The following is a 20,150-nucleotide window of genomic DNA, read 5'->3' as shown; positions in this document are numbered from 1 at the left end:
ATCACTTTCCTTACTGCGAGGAGGTGGCTGTTTCCAGAGATTATAGTCTCTGGACAGAAGGCAATTCACTACAGAGCAGAACTCAGTGAGGCAAGGAGTGTGAGGGGAAAAAAAAAATCTCAGGTCCTTTCCAAGAGGAAAAAATTACTGAAGAAGCAAGAGGACGTGGTCTCGATAACCCACGGAAGTTTCCAGGCACGATTCCTGAGGCTGGCCCCAGCTTTCGGGACACCCAGCCAATTTGGATATATAAACACTGTATGCATTTGCCACAAAATACCACAGCACAGGTGACTTACACAACAGAATTTATTTTCTCATAGTTCTGGAGGCCGGAGGTCCAAGTTCAAGGTGTCAGCAGGGCTGGTTTCTCCTGAGGCCTCTCTCGTTGGTTTGCAGATGGCTGCCTTCTGGCTGGGTCTTCACATGGTCTCCCTCTGTCCTAATCTGTGCCCGGGTCCCCTCTTCTTATGACAGCATCAGTGGTACTGGGTTAGGGCCCACCCACATGACCTCATTTTACCGTAATTATCTCCTTAAAGTCCCAATACAGCCACACTCTGGGGTCCTGGGGGTTAGAACTCCAACAAAGGATTTGGGGCGGGAAGGGGGACAATTCAGCCCATAACAAAAAACCAAAGAGATGCAAGACTTGGACCTCTGTGTGAGGATGCTCAGGACAGTGGCTCACCACCACTGCAAACACCAAGCACCGGCTTACAAGCCCTTGGAGGGGCAGAAGCCACACTGAGCAGCTATATTTAAAAGGTTGCTTATGCCTGGGCACCAGTGAGGCATGGCCCACCCAGCTGTGTGTGATAAATCAAAAGTTACTTTCCTGCTGAAATCTTCCTCTGTCACACTGAGATAGATGCGCCTCTCAGCTGACACACAGAGAAACCCCAAACCATTATGCTCCTTTCCCAGAAAAACAACAGTGAAAACCAACTCTGTTCAAAGACTCTTGCTCTTCATTCTCTCCACTTGCATGTAATTGTCACCGACCCCTTATTAAACTGTCTCACTATTTACCCATCCAAGGAAGGGATCGTGAGAAGGGGGCTGAGGCCCAATCAGCACTTTGGGGGAATTTTTCTGTTCGGACTTGTAGAGCAGGATCCATGGGACTCCAGTTGAACAGCTGCTGCAACTCTTAACACATGGGAGATCTGAGCCTCAGTCCTCTCCATCGGGTTGAATGATGACTCAGGAGACAGGGGGTCACAGGTCTTGAGGCTCCAGGGAAGGGCATTTCCCCCCCAAGATCTTAATGTTACATACGCCAGAGTATGCCTTGGGTCTCCCGGGAAATGAGTAACACAAACACAACTGAATTTATTTCTCATCCAGATTCTTCATCTTGCTTGTCTTTCTCTTAGAGAGGACTTTTCCAGAGAGGAAGCAGGATTGATTCTGCAGAAGTTTGCTTGAGATTTCCTAAAAGCCTAGGACACTTCATCCATCACTCTTTGAGGAAATGTATTTCCCATGATACCGTGAGGTATGTGTCTGTGGTTCACGGCTTGGTTCTGACTCTAAAAAGTCCCTGCTTTCCTGAGGACAGATCTGATTCTTGTGCCTGTTCACAGTGCATTTTACGCACACACACACACACACACACACAAAACATCCACTGGAGGGGGCCATTTGGGACAGAAACCCAGACTCCACTTGGCTTGCCAACCCGTGTGGCCTGGTGGCACCACGTACCATGGAGCTGCAGCCACTCAGGGGGCGTCCATTTCCAACTGGTCTACCAAAGGGGATGCCTTTTTCTAAACAGTCTGCCCAGGGCAACATCTTTTTCTAAGAAGTCTACCTAGACACATATGCCTTTTCTAATTTGCACAAAAGCCCATACAAGTGGCCAGCAACTCTGCATGAAGACGGCAATCAATAAATGCCTGAATGAAAAAACACACGATCATCTCCAAGGGCCAAGGAGAGATAAGGCTTTCTTTAAAAACTGTTCACAGCCCGGAAATGTCTCTAGCCATGAGCATTCTGACATCATAGTACACCTAGCCAATGGCTTCAGATTAAGGAATAAATCTTCTAAAAGGATATTATGGAAATGGGAAGGGTCTTCTATGAGTGTAGACGGAATGATTTAGAACAGAGAGAAGTCATCAGCTGTCCTCTCTTTTCCATTCTCTTTTTTCCCTTCCCTTCCCCTTGGCCCTGGACAATCTTCCCTTGTGTAACAAAGAGATCTTAGACATGATATCTTCAAAAGTTGGCATTTCGTACTTTAAACTCCAAAATGAGCTCTAATTCAAGAAGCATTCCTGTCCCACAAGCAATAGGAAACAATCAATATTCTATTCTCACATCACAGGACGACTGGCAGCCAAATGGAGCTGAAAAAAGTACAAGAATAAAGTTGCCTTTGAAGGGAGGGATAAGCTTGGGGGGCACTACAGGAACTGGAAACACATATTTTGGCAGTAATAATCCAATAAAAAAATTCTTAACCCAATCCTGGACTCTAAAGAGATCTTAGAACACACTGGAAACAGACACTTCCAGCGAAGGGCCAGTTAACAAATGTAGCCCCATATCCCCAAAACCACAAATGGAGAAGAAATCATAACCCCTAAAGACAGTAGAATGTTTTACTGAGTGTTGAGGAAAGAGCTGGCAACCAAATCAAAAACATGGGGAATTAAGTTGTCTAATAAATTTTCCTAAACTGTACCAATCTGGGAACTCATGGGGAATCACCTATAAATTTACTCTTTCTTCTATTGTTAAAATGATTTTCTACTGTTAAAGGATGCTCAGTGCCAAAAAAGGTGACCAGAAGGTCAGGACAGTAAGGATTCAGCAATCAGACTTCCAAGCACTATGTTCCCAATTCAGGAAATGTCAGGGAAACAACCCTTAGAAAGAGCAGAAAGGGAAAACCAGGAGGCAGAGATGCAAAAAGCAGAGAGGATGGCAGACAGAGGAATGTTCTTTACAGTCAGAGAAGTTCCAGGCAGAGGAAGGGAAGGGAAGAGGAATGTTTGGAAAGCAGACATCCAGACCCCTGGGGAGTCCTGCAGACCCTCCCGTCCTCAGGGCGGTGTTTCCTGCAGAGGTGGGAGACGCAGCCCTAGTCATCTTCCTCACCTCCCCTTCATCCTTAAAATACACTTCATCTTCCATGATAAATTGAGTGGGTACCTGTTACTTGCTTTCTAAAAGAGCCTAACTAACACATATCTTTAAGGGTTAAATATAAATGTGAAAGTCTAACAGAAGAAAATAACCCACTGCCTTAGTTCACTAACACAGGACAGAATACATTTTCAGACTAATGATGTGCTTTACACATATATACACATACAAGTATGTAAAACATATATGTATGTATATTATACATATGCATACATATATATTTTATACACACATTTAATCAAATTTCCACTGAATACCAATGAGGTATTATTATCATCATTTTACAAATACAAAAAATTGAAGTTTAGAGGGTTTGAATACCTTACACAAGATCACTCAGCTACTAGGTAGCAGCTGAAAGGCCATAGGAACCCAAGGCTGTCAGCTCTTGAGTCTGTGCTTTACTACGTGACCCCATTAGGTTAAATCATTATGCAAGAGGTTAGAAAATTCAGTCAAAAATACACGTCAACACAAAGATTTTTCTGCAGACAACAATGAAACACTGGCAAGACTTACTGATCATTTATAAAGCAAAACCAAGAACAAACCCTCTAGTTTACTTAAATATCAAAAAATGAGAAAACTAAAGAAAAAAGACTAATTGGTTTGTCTAGACAAAATATAAAATTTTTATGTACCCCCCCAAAAGGAATCATAAAATGAATCAAAACCTAAATACCAACTGGGAGAAAATATCTGCAATAAAGCAGATAAAAAGCTTTTATCCTTAATATGTAAAGAGTCTGTACAAATCAATAAGACAAACAGGAAGAAAATGAGGGAAAATTATTAACAATAGTTAATAAAAGAGAAAACACATTTTCAATCAAGTACACTAATTATGATACACCCTACTAATTATCAAAATACACTTTTTAAAAGTGTATATATACACACACATATATATGTATGCATATATATGTATATATCTGTATCAAATGTAACCAGCTCGAACACCTTAACCCAGTGACTATCACTGGGTTGTGTGATTACAGGTGATTTTTATTTTCCGCCTTGTGTTTCTGTTTTAATTTCCATGAGGAACCAGGGGATGGGGGGAGAACGGAGGTGGGGGACAGGGGAGAATTATGTTTAATGAATCAGAAAAAAAAAAGGATAATTGTTTTAGGGTATCTAAAAACAGAAAAGGAGTAGATGATGAAATGTATTTAGTCAAGTGTGGTAGCAAGTGGCAGAGTTAAGAATGAAATATTATTTGTAAGTGGCTATGCAAGAAAAAAATACATGGCAATTAACAAATATTAGCCTAGGATTTATCCTGATTTACTAAAAACCTCAAATATTCTAGAATGTACCTGTGACTGGACTAGTTTAAAGAATCCTAAAACACAAGTTACTTAGTCCAAGATATTTTTTTAATTATTTTTTAAATATTTATAGTTGATCACAGGAAAAAACACTAATTTATATTAGATGATTTATATGTGATTTATTTTATTTATATATATTTATAAATATAAATATGCCCCATTGAAACCTGTAGGATATTATTCTAAGTCTGATTATTGGAAAGAAAGTTCTTGTTATCCTACACACTCTCAGGTGCTTTAATTTGATGGCCCTCTATGATAAAAAGCTCATTCTTGATCTAAGAAAAAGCATCTCAGGGTAATGAATTGGGTGGGAGTACAACAGCCATAAAGCACCTTCCCTCCAGAGGGAAATTCAAGTTTCATTATGTCAAATTGGGCTTGAAATTACAAATGTTAGTTTTAAGTAGAATAAAATGTCATCCTGTGGGACTGACACTTTACAAACCTGAAGAAGTGTTTTCAAAACAAGTTTTTTATTAGTGGTATAAATGTAAATGCTCAGCTGAGAACTGAGTCATCGACTAGTTTCTCTAATTAAATTTTTAACCTGGAATAAAGAATGCACTTAAAAAGCCAGACTTCTACATCAGAGCACCAGTAATTCCGACTGAAGACCAGATTTACGTCAGTGATAACACTTATCTTCGTCCCTTTGGTTTCACTGAAGTAGGGCTCAGATAAAATGCTAGAATATTCTGATCCCAGACTTTACAACCAACTTTTTCTGAAGCTTCATTTTCACTCGGGCACTTCCTCCTTCCATCTGCCTCTGGTGACCCCTCTCAGCCCAAATGGGGGCTGAGCAAAGGCTTCAAAAAGCTAGCCTAGCTCCAACAGTCTGCATAAAAAGCAAGACAAAGGCACTGGGTGTTTTGCTTTGTTTTTAATAAACAATCTGTGTTCACCCTTGAAGGAGGGTGTTCTAACAAGGAGACTCTAACGAATTGTTCAGTGAGCTACATAAGAAGTGCTCTTGCAGCTTCACCATTTGATTCAAAAATCCTCTCTCCCCAATGAACAGATGGAGCACAAGGGATTTTTAGGGCAATGAAATTATTCTATATGATTCTGTAGTGGTGGCTACATGTCATTATGCATTTGTCAAAACCCATAGAATGTACAACATCAAGAGTGAACCCTACTGTAAACTACGGACTTTGGTTGATAATAATGTGCCCATGTTGGTTCATCGATTGTAAACCAAATATGCCACACTGATGAGGGATGTTGACAGTAGGGGAGTATATATATGTGGGTAGGGAGGGCTATGTGTGAACTCTCTGTATTTTCTGCTCAGTTCTGCTGTGAACCTGAAACTGCTCTAAAAGAATAAAGTTTATTAAAAAAAAAATCTTCTCTCCCCTCATACAGATTTTTCTTCCTCCAGGGCAAAAAAAATGGTACTAAAGCTAAGATTGAACGCTAACCAGAGCAACTCAAAGTGGCTACCAGTCCTCACTGCTTCCTTCATTAAGAAAGTCTGTTACTGACATACCATATCACTATATGTGGAGTCTTAAAAAAAAAAAAGGATACAAATGAACTTATTTACAAACCAGAAATAGACTCACAGATACAGAAAACAAACTATGGTTATCAAAGGGAAAGGAGGGGATAAATTAGGAGTTTGGGATTAACATCACACACTATTATATATATACAAATAAATAAACAAGGACCTACTGTATAGCCCAGGGAACTATATTCGCTATCTTGGAAAAGAATCTGAAAAAGAATATGTATATGTTTGACTGAATCACTATGCTGTACACCAGAAACTAACACAACATTGTAAATCAACTATACTTCAATTTTTCAAAAGTTTAAAAAAAGAAAAATCTGCTACCACAAAGTTGTGTTTATAATTAGCTTGGTACTATGATGTTTATTTAATAGTACACACACACACACACATACACACACACATACACCCCAGGCTCAAGCTCTTCATCTCATAGTGAACTTGGAAAAGATGACAGCCCAGTACCTCTGCCCACGCTTGGAGACTCGGAGTGCACTGTGAACCTAGCACGTTGGAGCCAAGGGGTGGGAAAAGGCCCCCCTCACTACCCAGGACCATCCGAGAAGGTCATCATCCACAGCAAGCATCCCAGTCATGCCCAGGGCTTTGGGCTTTGGTTCATTCATCCCTGATTCACAATCTGATGAATTGCTCTTTAATACTTGTATCTGAAATCCTTTAGTAAGATTTCAAACATGGATGAAATGCTCCCTTGGGTTCATCTGGTTTTGCTGTTACCTGAGGAGTTTCCCAAAATTCGGGACTTTCCAGACTCTCGGGCACCTCAAGATGGCTGGTCAACCTAACTTGCGAAATCGGGACAATGGTACCTACTACAAAAGGTCATTGTAAGGAATAAATTTTATCATGCAGCAGAGAGGGACAGGGTTTTCAGACATAGCCTAGCAGATGGTATGCAATCCATAAATGTTAATTATTACCATCATTATCAGTATTACATCCTCATGGTCAAAGCCAAGAGGAAGCACTCAGTCCTTTCCTGTAGGTTTTGGTGACTCAGAAGGTCACAAAAGCCCTGCTCTGCTCCAGAACCTGAACTTCATCCCATCATCCTAAACAGACTGTCCCTCAGCACCACACGCAGTGTGTACATCCATCACCGCTGTCCACCCTCCCGGGTGCTATTCACAGAGCTGACAAAGAGCAAGTCATGACCAGGAGAGGAAATTCGTGGAACAAGACTGTCTCAACAGAGTCAGAAAGATGGCCAGACACCTTCCCAAAAAGCCATGGGGCAGGATGTAAGACAAGAACTCACAGGAGATAAAAGTGACAGGGGTAACGCAAGGAAAGGGATGAGAACAGAGCAAATGGCTCAGAGAACGGGCAAGAGAAGTAAGCAGGTTTGCTAAATGTTTTGGCAGCAATTTGGCCACGAGACTGATAAACTTATTTAAAAAAAAAAACTGTAGTCAAAGAGACAGAATCCAAAACTTCATATATCTCCATGGGAAACATCCAAAAAAAATGTATGTTTGCAAATAGCAACATCACCCATCTGCTGCACTGTTGGAACATTTTCTCAGGAAAGAACTGAGGGTCCATTAACAGCCCCATGACATTGCAGAATATTCCTCTGCCTTGCCTGGTCACTCTGATACCGAGCCCCGTAACAAGTCCCTGCAGGAGACACGGTTGTTCCGGGGCTGGGATGCTTCCCAAAGAGCGCCAGTTAGACAGCCTGTCCCATCTACTCATCGCTCACACACACACACCCAGGAGCTGCAAGAGGTGAGAGAGACAGGGCTTTCAGAACCATCCCTGGCCAAATGGGGACACTGTCGTCCAGAAGGCTGACCTCATGTCCTGGGGAGAGCAGAGCATTCTTTCATCCATTCAAAACATGTTTACTTACAGAGCACCTCCTCTGTACCAGGTACTATTCTAGCCACCGAGGACGGAGCACAGACCTCTTCCTCATGGGGCTTCCAGTCTTGTGGGGAGACAAATAAACACCTGAACATATAAATATATACCATGGGATCAGGTGAGATTTTGAGTTGAACTGAGTACCCCCCCACAAATTCGTATGTTTAAGACCTATCTTGGTCTGTTCAGGCTGCTATAAAAAGAAATACCATGGGCTAGGTAGCTTGTAAATAACAGAAATTTATTTCTCACAGAGTTGGAGGCAGGGAAGTCCAAAGTCAAGGCGGATTTGGTGTCTGGGGAGGGTTCTCTTCCTGGTCCACACACAGCCATCTTCTTGCTGTGTCCTCACACGGCAGAAAGGGAAGAGACTTCTGGGGTCTCTTTTTAAGACCACAAACCCCATCATGTAATGACCTTCCAGAGGCCCCACCTCTTAATACTGTCATACTGGGGAATCGGTTTTAATGTATGAAATTTGAGGGGACACAAAACTCAGACTATAGTAGGTTCTAACCGCAGTGCCTCAGAATGGGACCTTATTTGGCAACAATGATCTTGACAGAGGTAATCAATTAAAGAGGGGACACTAGGGTGGGCTCTAATCTAGTATGACTGGCATCCTCATAAAAAGGGGACACGCAGGCACAGAGACAGACACGCATGTGAAAAGACACAGAGGGAAGACAGCCACCCACAAACCAAGGAGAGCAGCAGATCCTTCCCTCACAGCCGTCAGAGGGAGCCAACCCTGCCAACAACTTGATTTTGGACTCTGACCTCCAGAACCGTGTGAATAAGTCTCTACTTGTTTAAGCCACCCAGTGTGTGATACTCTGTTACAGCGGCACTAGCAAACTATACAGCTGGTGAGAGCAACCCCACTCCTGGGCATGTGTCTGGCGGAAACTAATTTGAAAAGATATGTGCACCCCAATGTTCACAGCAGCACTATTTACTATGGCCAAGATATGGAAGCAACCTAAATATACACTTCCTGGGTAAAGAAGATGTGGTATATATACACAATGGAACACTACACAGACATAAATAAAAAAGAATGAAATAATGCCATCTGCAGCAACATGGATGGACCTGGAGATTGTCATACTAAGTAGAGTAAGTCAGAAAGAGGAAAAAAAACTTACCATATGGTATCACTTATATGTGGAATCTAAAATACGATACAAATGAACTTATTTACTAAACAGACTCACAGACACAGAAAACAAACTTATGGCTACCAAAGGGGAAAAGTTACCAAGGGGGAAAGGGGAGGGTGAAGGGGTAATTTGACAGTTCAGGATTTGCAGATGGTAACTACTGTATATACAGTAGAAAAACAACAGGTCCTACTGTATAGCAGAGGGAACCATATTCAATATCTTAAAATATCCTATAATGAAAAAGAATGTAAAAAAGAATATCTATATATGTACAACTGAATCACTACGCTATACACCAGAAACTACAATGTTATGTTATACTACACAACTATATTTCAATTTAAAAAAAAAAGAATAAACAGGGAGCAGGCAAGATGGAGGAGGCTTCAAAATACATCACTGAAAGAGGACTAACTGCCTTAATATATAAAAAGTGCCTATAAATCAATAAGAAAAGGACCAAAAACCCAAGGGAAGATGGTGAATGGACATGAAAAAATTAGCAGAAATGAAAATTGTTGTTGGACATATGAAAATATGCTCAACTCAAAAATACAAGAAATCCACATAAAACAAGATACCATGTTTACTCTACTAGATTGGTAAAGATCAAAAAGTTTGAGACTGCCTTATATTGACAAAGATGTGGAAAGATACTGCCATACCAGGTTAATGGAAGTATAAACTGGGACAACCTCTATGGCAGGTAATATTCATCAACAGTTAACATAATCATACCCTCTCACCTAAGACTAGGAATTTATTCCTTAGGTATACTTGAAACATTTACAAAATGACACATAGGCACAGATAAAATTTACTGCAGCACAATTTGGGAGTAAAAAAAAAATTGTATACAACCTAAATGCCCATTTTTCAATTGTGCTCAATTTTTTAAATAACATCTATGGACTGAATCAGCAGGGAATGGAAAAGTAAACACGGTACCACCATACAATGAATACTATGCAGGAATTAAAAAGAATAAGGCAATTCTGTAGTAATTTAGGGAAAAGATGTTCAAGACATATTGCTAAGTTGCTAAAAAAGCAAGATACCGAACAGCATGTACAGTGTAAAAATACATCTTTCTCTCTACATTTACAAATGTATGCACATAGAGTATCAGATGTATGTACACTTGTATGCAGATGGAGTATGTCTGGAGGGCCACACAGGAGGCTAGAAGTCGGGCTACCTCTGGGGAGAGGAACTCATCACTGAGGCCCACAGATGGAGGCAGAATTACCTCTCACTGCTTCCCCTCTTGAAACTTTTCCATTGTAGACCATGTGTCTGCATTACCTATTCCAAAATGTAACCATATGAATCTTAAAACACGCACACATGAGTGATTAACAACCAAAAAGAACCTAGTAATTAGAAATTGCAAAGCTTGGTAGAGCAGTGCCGGTGCTACGAAGGAGAAAGTGGTTAAGAGGATGCTAAGAGATGGCTCCCCAGCCCCTCCAGCAATCTTTCTGTCATCCCAGTGTCTGGAACCGTGACTCTATTTGACAGTAATCCAAATTCCCACAATTCCAGAGTGACGGGGGAGGGAGGGTCTCTCCCACTGCCTCATGATTAGACAGACACACTGGTCACCAAGTTCGCCAAACTCTGTTGACATAAATTTCTCAAGAGAAAACACAGAGAACATATGAAAGTGCCCTAAAAGTACCCACAGACCAAACAGAGAGCCCTGAGGATCCTCACTGCAAAGAAACCTGAGGCCAGAATAGTCCCAGGATGCTCAGAGCGCTTAGAACGGAGACTCTGTATGCTATTCCCTCATTTCAGGTGGAGGCACCACAACTTGGTTGGCAAAGTGGGCTGGGGAAGCTGCCCACTTTGTTTATGGAACCAGCTTGAACTCAAATTGAGACCTTGTGCTCTGGCCCTGTCTCCCCCAGCAAGCCGTGGACATCCGGCCTCACTGCTCACTTTTCTGGGTTAAGAACTTCCTCCCCAGCTATTGCTGCTGCTGGCTGTCTGCTGTGAGCTCACCCGAGGAACTGCCCTCAGCAAGTGTTCAAGGCCATGTGCCCTCCCAAGGCAGCCCCCATCCAACGATGGGTCCAAAAGTATAAAGGCCTGGTCCCCTCGCCCCAACGTGGACACCTCAGCCAATATAAAGATATAGAGCCCCAGCTTGGACATCTCAGCTCCTGAGATCACCATGGCAAGGGTGGGGGCTTCGGCTGGGATGGCATCAGGACCCAACTTCTTCCTCTGCCTAATGCTGCCTTGCTGCTCCCCTCTCTTCCCCTCCCAGGTGCTGGTCCTGCGTATAAGCCTTAAGACCACATCCCCCGCCTTCTCAAGGTCCACTTTCCAGGAAATTACCTGCAATGCAAGCTTCGTATCTAAGAAGGTGTTGTGGGTTGAACTGCATCCCACCAAACCATGTGTTCAAGTCCCAACCCCTGGCACCTGTGAATGTGGCCTGATTGGAAATGGGGTCTTTGCAGATGTCATCAAGTTAAAGGGCATTCCTACCATTTTAGGGGTGACCCTAAATCCAACGACTGATGTCCTTATAAGGAAAGGGAGATGTGGTGCCCAGGAAGACACCTAGAGAAAAGAAGCCATGCAAAGGCAGAGGCATAGATGAGGGTGCAGTAGCTACATGCCAGGGGACGCCAAGGATCGCAGGCACCAGAAGCTGGAAGAGGCATGGAAGCACCCTCCCCTTGAGCCTTCAGAGGCTCTGCCAACACCTTGATTTTGGTCTTCAGGCTTCCAAAAGTAGAAGAGAAGACATTTCTGTTGTGTTAAGTCACCTGGTTAGGATAGCCCGAGCCACAGAGAAGAGAAGGGTTGAGGAAGAATCTAGCCAGGGCATACTTCCACGTGCTCAATGGGGGTAAGGACACTGGCAAGTTCATTCTCACCCACCCAGGGCCACTTCTAGCATCTAATGAGAAAATGCACGGAAGACCCTGAATACACCAGAAAGCACTATACCACTGAGCTGGTGTGCAGGAGAAAGGAGAGGCAACAGCTCTCTCCACCTGTCTTCTCGGGTACCATTCACCCCTCTCCTGCTCTGGTCATCCTAGCAACCAAGAGCATCTACGTTAGAGAGGGCGAAATTCAATTCAGGTCAGCACTTGAAAGTGGCCAGAGCCCAGGCTGAGCAGAGGAAAAGGTTTCACCAGTTTGCTAAAAATAAGGCTCGGGGATTATCTGTGGGTTTCAATTAGCCAGGAGAGCAAGCAGGTCACTCGGTTATCATGAATAATCAAGATGAGGTGTCCATCCCCAGGTAAATGACACTTTGTGCCCAAACCGCCTTCCCACAGAGCACACCCTGCCTGGCCCTCCCCCCGGGGCAGACACCGCTGCCGCCCCCCACACCTTCTGGGACGATAAGCCCTGGGATGGACGACTGCCACGCAGCCGGCGTTGTACGACACGATGCAGCTGAGCCCAGCCTGTGCCGGTGACTCCACACCTGCAGAGAAAATCGAGGGTTGCACTCCTCTTCGTGGGCACCGCTCAGCACTGTTGTGCCGACTCCAAGCGCCCTTTGAAGTCCATGGGACCTGCGTATCAGTGAACACTGAGAAGCCAGCCCTAAGTGCCAATTTCCACCGTTCGCGAGGACTTCAAAAAGATGAGCCCGGGCAGGAAGTTCAAAAAGCTTGTGCCTGCAAACTGCAATCTCGGAAATTATAGGCACTGCCTTGTCACACATGACATGCTGAGCAGGTGCTTCTGCCAAACGCCTCTTGCTTGCCAAGAAATCCCTGCTGAGGATTAATAGGAATTTCCAGTTCTCTTAAGTATTTCTTATTCCTCAGAGCTATTACCCCTAAATTTCTAGCTCTTACAAAAAAAAAAAAAAAACAGGATTTAGCACCTGTTTGTTTCAGAAATACTCGTTAAAAACAATCTGCCAAAAGGCGATCTCTAAAATTAGTCATATTTCCTGCTCTGAAAAACATAGTAAACTGTATTTTTAGTAACTCCTTCACTCCAGGTATCTGGCACTGTAGGGCCCGAAGTAGAATTATTGACAGCTTACTAAGCAGGCAATCCTTTTTTTAAGCCCCAAAATAGCTCCAGTGAAAGTGATAAACAGGCTTTTTTTTTCTAATGGAAGTCCTGGGGATTGAACCCAGGACCTCATGCGTGCTGAATACATGCTCTACCACGGAGCTATACCCTCCACTCAGGGTTTGTTTTTTTTTTAAACCAATGGTTAGAACAAAATATTCAAACATCTTAACTAATCATTTTATGTACCCAACTGTGTCTCTTAGGGAGACAATCACAAAAAAGGTAATTGTGGCATCAACTCTCTGCCCGTTTTTGCAGCTTTGCCTGCCTGTGAAACCAGCTCGACACCTGAGATACACGTGTGCTTTTCTCTGTAAGCCTCTGCAGCTACACCTTATCATTTTTTTAAATGCAATAACAACCTGTGAAGTGCCAGCGATTACGCGCTTCCCAGGTTTTGAGGACCAGCATCAGAGGTCGCAAGCACACCTCTCTCTGGGTCTTTTAAAGCTGTCACTTGATTCTCCTGCTCAGCAACTTTGCTCTTTGTCTCAAAGCTACTGAGAATACTTTTCAAAGTCTGATTTTGTGATCGTTTTTCCTCGTCTAATCATCAACTAGTCCAAGACAGACTGAGAATGCGCCGATTAAGAGTTTCACATGATCGAGTGAATTATTTACTTTTAAAGCCACATTAACGGAGGCTGCACCAACTCAAAGCTAAAGGAGGACAAAATTTGGTCTTGCCCAAAGCCAGCCTTTATTTTCAGGCAGTAAAAGGGCCGTCCTGATTCAAATGACTTTCAAACAACTTCAGTGAGAGGCAGGCAAGAAAAAAAAAAAAATACTGTCCTGCAGGAGTGGTGGGGAAAGGAGCCTTGTCATAAGACAGGATTGAAGCCTGAAATGAACGTCAGGGGGCTCCTTCTGTCAGTTGGACTCAGTAACTCCCAGCGAACCATGGGAGGAACCCAAAACGTTTTGGGACTATGTGCCAAGTCAAAAAGCAACTCTCTCTCTCTCACACACACACAGACACACACACACTCTAAGTGCCCCCAAACCAGCAATACTCTCAATTTTGGCATAAATCACCCAAAACAATGTATACAGTTTGAGACTTCAACTGTGAAGCAGACCAAATGTGGGGCACCTCCTCTTCCTCCCTTTTTCCGTCCGCCCTTTCAGATTTTTAATGAACTGATTCCTCACAACAACTGCCTTGGATCCTTCCACCCAGGGGGTGGCATAAGGGGCTACATCTATTTCTTACTACAGTGTTAATGACTTAATTCCCCTCTTGCAGTGGTCTGTGGCCTTTCGAAAAGGAAAGGAAAAAAAGTGAAGTGCTTTCTCCAGAAAGTACACCCTCCGCCAAGGAGGGAAGTATTGAGGTGAGAGGCCTTCCTGGGACATTAACGTCACCCTCTGGGGACACCTGTTTCCCTGCCTCGGGTCCTGTCATCTCAAGGTCTCCCCTTGTTTGGCTCACAGGATTACTCCTTTCTCTGGGCAAAAACCCTCTTAATAGCTCACCTTTTAATGAGACCTGGAGGCTGCAAATAGTGTGAGGTTGACTTCACCTTTGTCCTGGCCTTAGTAAGACAATATCCAGAACATGAGTGGGGGCGGGGACGCATGAACTCAGCAATCCTTCCCAGGCAGAGTTGTACACACACACACACACACACACACACACATCACTTGAATCCCTACGACCTGCCAAAAACTAAATCTATTAGTTAAGCATTAAAGGTGTTGGATTTGGAAGATAAGGGCTATGAATGACACCCAATGGTTCCTTAAAGCTGGCAATTAAGTGAACTAAAATCCAGATTTCTCACGATTCTTACAGTCCCTGGAGTACCAATTCTCCTGGCTGAAGTAGACCACGTCAGAAAAATCTCCCAGCCCCTCCTTCATCCTCAGAACCATCCTCCTTCACTAGATCCAGTCAGTCCAGCAAAATAATTTTACATCCAATTTATAGTTCCTCCTGACGCGGAAATAAAGTGAGATTCACCACTTAAGGAAGAAGAAGAGATAAATGGGCATGAGCACCTCAGGGTGCAGAGGGCTCCTCACTGGACCCTATTCGGGCAGGAGTCTCCCGCATTCCAGTCTGCCCATGGGCCCCGCACAGTGTTCTGGAACCCAAGCACCCGGCTGGGGACTGAGCTCTGAGAGAATCCTCAGGCAGTTCCGCCAAGGCTAACAGCCTGATATTATGGGGCAAAAGTGCACCGGGGAGGAACTGGAGCCACAACACCGCGCAGGAAACTGTCAACATAAAGCCTGGTCTCTTTATGTTAAGTTTCAAGAGGAAGCATACACAACCTGACTGAATCCTACACATTTCGAATGAAAATGAAGTCCTGCCACCTGTGCCAAGAGGAATTTACACAGGGACGGAGAAGTGAGCGCAGCGTAATCAGCGAGCTGGGCCCCGGGCATCCTGGAGCCCAGACGGGCTGTGTAAGTTCTCAGCCCACTTAGAACCCAGGAGGAAAGTGCGCAGCGCTCCCTCTAGACTAGAATGAGGCTTGGAGGATTTTTTTTTTCCTTCTTCTTTGAAGGGATCCTCAGTTCAGAAAGTAAATTCTGATCATGTGCCTTTTGCATGGAAATTCAAGCAAGAGGCACTTCCAAAACTACTCACTCTAACCCCACTTACTCAAAACAAAGGAGCACCCCACCCAGAGTAGCTGCAGGAACAGAGGACAAATGAGACCTGCACTCAAATGCAAGCGGCTCGAGGACACAGTAGGGAACCAAGGAGGGTAACTAAAGATAGGTGAGGCTGGGGACCAGAGGGCAGGCTGCTGGCCCTGTAATCAGAGGTCCCACTGCAGAGCATTCCCAGGAACTCCCAGGCTGGGCAGAAGATGCCAGGGCAGGGGGTGGGAGGGCAGGTAGGAAGCCAGGGGCTTCCTTGTCCCTCCCATACTGCTGATGCGTCCCTGGTGAATGGGCCACATAAAGGGCGTACTACCTCACCTGTACTAAGCAAGCCCCAGCCTGGGGCAGAGGGGCAAAATGGGGAGCCTTGAGTCTGAGGTGACCATGAGCTTGGGGCAGCCCTAGTCTGAAACAGTTCCAAGCTTGGGGTAACTCCCAGGCTGGGGCATCCTCACCTAAACGTGTCATCATATTTTTAGTGTCTTCTAAGTTGTAACTTAGGTCTATCCGGGCCGTGCCTGGCAAGGGCTCACAACCCAACAACTTCTCACAAGCCTGGAGGGGGTGCTCCTCCACAACCCTGGGGGTCTTCCTCTGCTTTCCCCTCTTCTAGAAAGATAAGGAGTCTCCCAGCCTCTGCAGTCTGGGGGTATCAGTGTGTGCTTCTGTACCTGCCAGAGCTCCCACCCCAGCAGCCGGAGTGAGGACCCAGAGAGGGGGTGGAATGATTGGCGGTGATAGCGGGATGCAGGGGTGGGAAGGGCGGGTGGAGGGAAAGGCGGCGTGTGAAAACTCTACTCTGAGCACGAAAAAGTTCCCCCAGTCGCCCCAGTACACAGCGGGGAATGCCCCTGTGGTCTCGGCCTTTCCCGCACCTCCTCTCCACAGCCTAGGATGGGGATCAGACTACAAGTTCCCCCAAGGGCTGGCTAATCAGCCCTCCCACCCACAACAGAAGGACGCACACACTCCAGCCCTGGTTCCCGCCTCCGCGCTGATCTACAGCCCCTACCGGCCCCGAGCGCGGCGTCCCCCTACCCTACCCCCCGCGCCGCTGTCCGCCAGGCGGCGCCTTTCGAGGAGCAAAAAGGCTGCGGGCGGCTTCGCGGGTAAACCAGCCGCCCACCGGGGAAAGCGACCCCAGATCACCCCTCGGGAAGGGCTGCGAGGGCCTGCGCGCGCGTTTGGCTCGACCGCTCTTTCAACCCGCGAGCAAAGGCAGGCGGAGAGGGAGGCGCTCGGCCCGCGCTCCGCAGCCGGACTCGCAGCGCGTTTCTCTCCACAGAGGGTCCCGCTGCCCCTCCCGCCCCGAATGCCCAGCCCGAGGGCCCGGGGCCGGCGCCCCGGGCGGCTCACCTTCTCTCCGGTCAGCACGTGCAGCCCCTCGCGCACCTTGGCGAAGGAGCCCTCGCCCAGCTTCCTGCTGCCGATGAGGTAGTTGCCCACGCGCTTGTGGTGCTGGAAGTCGCGGAGCCGCTCGCGGGGCACGCCGCTCACCCAGGCCGGCAGGAAACTTCCCTCGCAGGCTGCCGCCGGCCTGGCCGCGTCCTCAGCGCCGCAGCCGCCCCCCGGAGCCGCCGGCTCGCCCAGGAGCCCGTCCCCCGCCGCCGCCGGCATCGCGCTAGCCCGCGGCCCGCGCCGCTCCGGCTCGCCTCCCGCGCTCGCGGCTCCTCCTCCTAGTCTGGCTCCCCGGCTCCCCCGGCTCCTCCTGCCGCCGCCCCGGGCCCGGCCCCGCCCGGCCCGCGGCTCCCGCGCCCCGAGCCGCCGCCGAGCGCCGCGCGCCGCGCGCAGACAATAGCGGCCGCCTGGGCCACGGGGTCCCAGGGGCCCGCCCCCAAGAAGTTCTTCTTCGGAGGGTCACCCGGGCCCCTTTCGGGACCTAGAGACCCCACTCCGGGTCCCGTCCGGGCGGCTAGTGACAGTCGCCCTGCTCGGGTGCGCAGAGGGCGCGCTGGTCCGGGAGGGGCGGCGGGGGGCGCGGTCCGGTGCCGGGTCCCGGGGCCGGAGTGCCTGGTGCCCGAGCCCAGGCGCCTCCGCAGCCTCAGCCCTCGCCGCCGCCGGCTGGCCCGCACGGGCTCGGGTCCGGCTCGCTGGCTTCTAGCTGCGCTCCGGGCGGCCGCTCCCGCCCGAGAGGAGCGCGCGGCGGGCTGCAGGCGCCCTCTGGAAGGCAGCAGAAGAAAGCCCCATTCAGTTTGAATTTGCAGAAATTTAATCCGGTCGCGGGCGGCGGGAACAGATGCGAGCTCCACTCCGCAGCCTGTGCACTTTCAAATCCCTCGTAGCCCCTCCTTCCCCGCGCGCAACAGCCAAACTCGACCCTCGCCGGAGAGGGGAGGGCCCGGGGAGGGGAGCGGCGAGTGGGCGGCGGAGCCACCTGAGCGCCAGACGGGGAGACCCCGCGCGGCCGCTGAGACGCGCGCTCCCGGGCCGCCCAAGTCGGGCCGCCTCCCGCTGCGCCTCTTTCCCGGATTCTGGGCTTGTGCTTTCTGGTCCTTCCCGCGATGAAATCCCCCACCACTGGCCGCACCCACCAGGGCAGGAGGAAGGGAAGGAGGCGCTCTTGGACCTGGCGGACTGTCGGTTAGGTGCCCGGTGGGTGTACAGCCCAGGGCCTTGCACACAGTAGGGCTCTCTGGACCCTGGATGGGTGGAAAATAGGATGGATGGAAGAAAGGGTGGAGAGGTGGCGGGGCGTCTGCCCGGGCTCACACCAGACGGGAACACTGTGTTGGAGGAGGAGCAGCCGCAACAATAATAGTAGCAGCGGTAACGTAGGAACCAGGGCGCTTGCTGTCGCTGCTTGTACGTTTACACCTTTTCTGCTTTCCATTGAAATGATGCGGGCGATTGCAGGAGGAGGTGGACCAGCGCTCGCTGCTCCTGGAGGCTTTTGTTCTGTGCGCGCCCTGACTCTGCTCATCCCTCGTAAACAAGTGCAGCTGCCCTGACGACTCTGATCTTCTCCGGGATCCCCAGTGTCTTCTCAAACCAAAAATGAAGACTCGTGAGGGAGAAGCGGGGGGAGGAAGAAGGTTGGGGGAGGCATTTACAAAATGCTACCTGTTGAACAGCCAGATAAAAGGCGCCAGCGTTTAATGCACACGTAACCCATGATATTACAACAGCAGAGTTGAAAGGAAGGATTCGGTCCTAAACAAGTTCCTTTCTTTATTGACTCCTAGGTAAACAATTATGGCACAATCCACGTAAATGCTCGTAGATTGGGACGGGGCTGGGAGGGGGTACAGCTGTCAAAAATCCAATGTCTTGGGGGCTTCCTGACCCATCTGAAAAGTGACCCAGACAAATGCCTGTTTTAAGTAGATCTAATATGCTATGATCAACTACTCACGTGTTCTGACTGAGCGTGTTTTTTCCATCAGTCTTCTCATTGTTCCCTTTTGCCAGTGTTAAAAATACACTTTCAGATGTTTTTCTTGTTGTGCTTAAGGAGCTTCTTCGCGGCCACTCCACCCCTATCATTTCTGCAAGGCCAATCTAATTGCTATAATGTCTCCTATTCAATTATCAGATTTTAGGACAATAACATGGAGGGAGAAGGGAGCTGTCGGAATAGCACAGTGCCTGCAGAATGAATGCTCAGCAAACATCTAAGGGATGAGGAGCTCACACTGAGATCAAAACCATTCGGAATCTTCTTTCAAAAAAGGTTTTAGAGTTTTGCAAATTAATAGCCTATGTATTAATAGAGTACAAATTTCTTTCAATTTTAGGACAATTAGCTCTAGATGAAAATTTAGAAATTACTTTATTATAGTAAAGGCAAATAAATGTCAGAGACAGTTCATCAAAGGATCTTTATGGCCAAAAAAAAGTTAGCTTACTTCAGGCACAAAAATGGTGGAAGACTTACAATGAAAGAGATTTTCTTTCCTTTTAATTATCCTCTCAGGGTGGAGGTCAGGAAAGAGGTGAAGAAGAGAGAAAATCCAGGCCCATTAATTCTTTTTCAAGCCTGATGCCTGGGTTTGATTCAGGTTCACTGCTAATTCCATCAGCTGGGATGGATGCCAAAGAGAAGTCCAAATCCTACTCTGCCTGGGCTTAGTAACTGGTTTTTGAACCACAGGTCCTGTTCCCTGAAACGGCCCTGTTTAATAAGGAATAACCCCAGAAATTCCTTTATGTAAGACAGATTAGGACACAAAACATTGTACTGCCCGCATATTAGATAGATGTGCAGAAAACATCTGGTTGAAAGACAGTGGTCCAGCACTGATTTTCTACCAATTGTCCCAAACTCAATCCCACTCCTGGGGCATCTCCCTGAGCACTACACTTCAGCTGTCTTCATCTGGGATTGACTTCCTCACCTCTGCACCTTTGCATCTGCCACCCCCACCCCGAGTCTGCTGCCTCTGACCCATC

At 46.9% G+C, this 20,150-nt stretch overlaps 1 protein-coding gene across 2 annotated transcripts in view; it reads right to left on the bottom strand.

Moving 5' to 3' along the window:
• HUNK (hormonally up-regulated Neu-associated kinase) overlaps positions 1-18,969 on the bottom strand; it is a 101,528-nt gene extending 82,559 nt beyond the window's left edge. For both annotated transcript variants that reach the window (XM_072968471.1, XM_072968481.1), the window contains exon 1: positions 17,118-18,969. In XM_072968471.1, coding sequence (XP_072824572.1) covers positions 17,118-17,378 — 261 coding nt within the window. In that variant the 5' untranslated portion in view covers positions 17,379-18,969. The remainder of the gene's footprint in view (positions 1-17,117) is intronic.
• Between the last annotated feature and the right edge of the window lie 1,181 nt (positions 18,970-20,150).

This window comes from Vicugna pacos, chromosome 1, assembly GCF_048564905.1.
Source record: "Vicugna pacos chromosome 1, VicPac4, whole genome shotgun sequence".
NCBI classification, from domain to species: Eukaryota; Metazoa; Chordata; class Mammalia; order Artiodactyla; family Camelidae; genus Vicugna; species Vicugna pacos.
The sequence above is the reverse complement of the archived record's forward strand: the minus strand, read 5'-3'. Positions and strand labels throughout refer to the sequence as shown.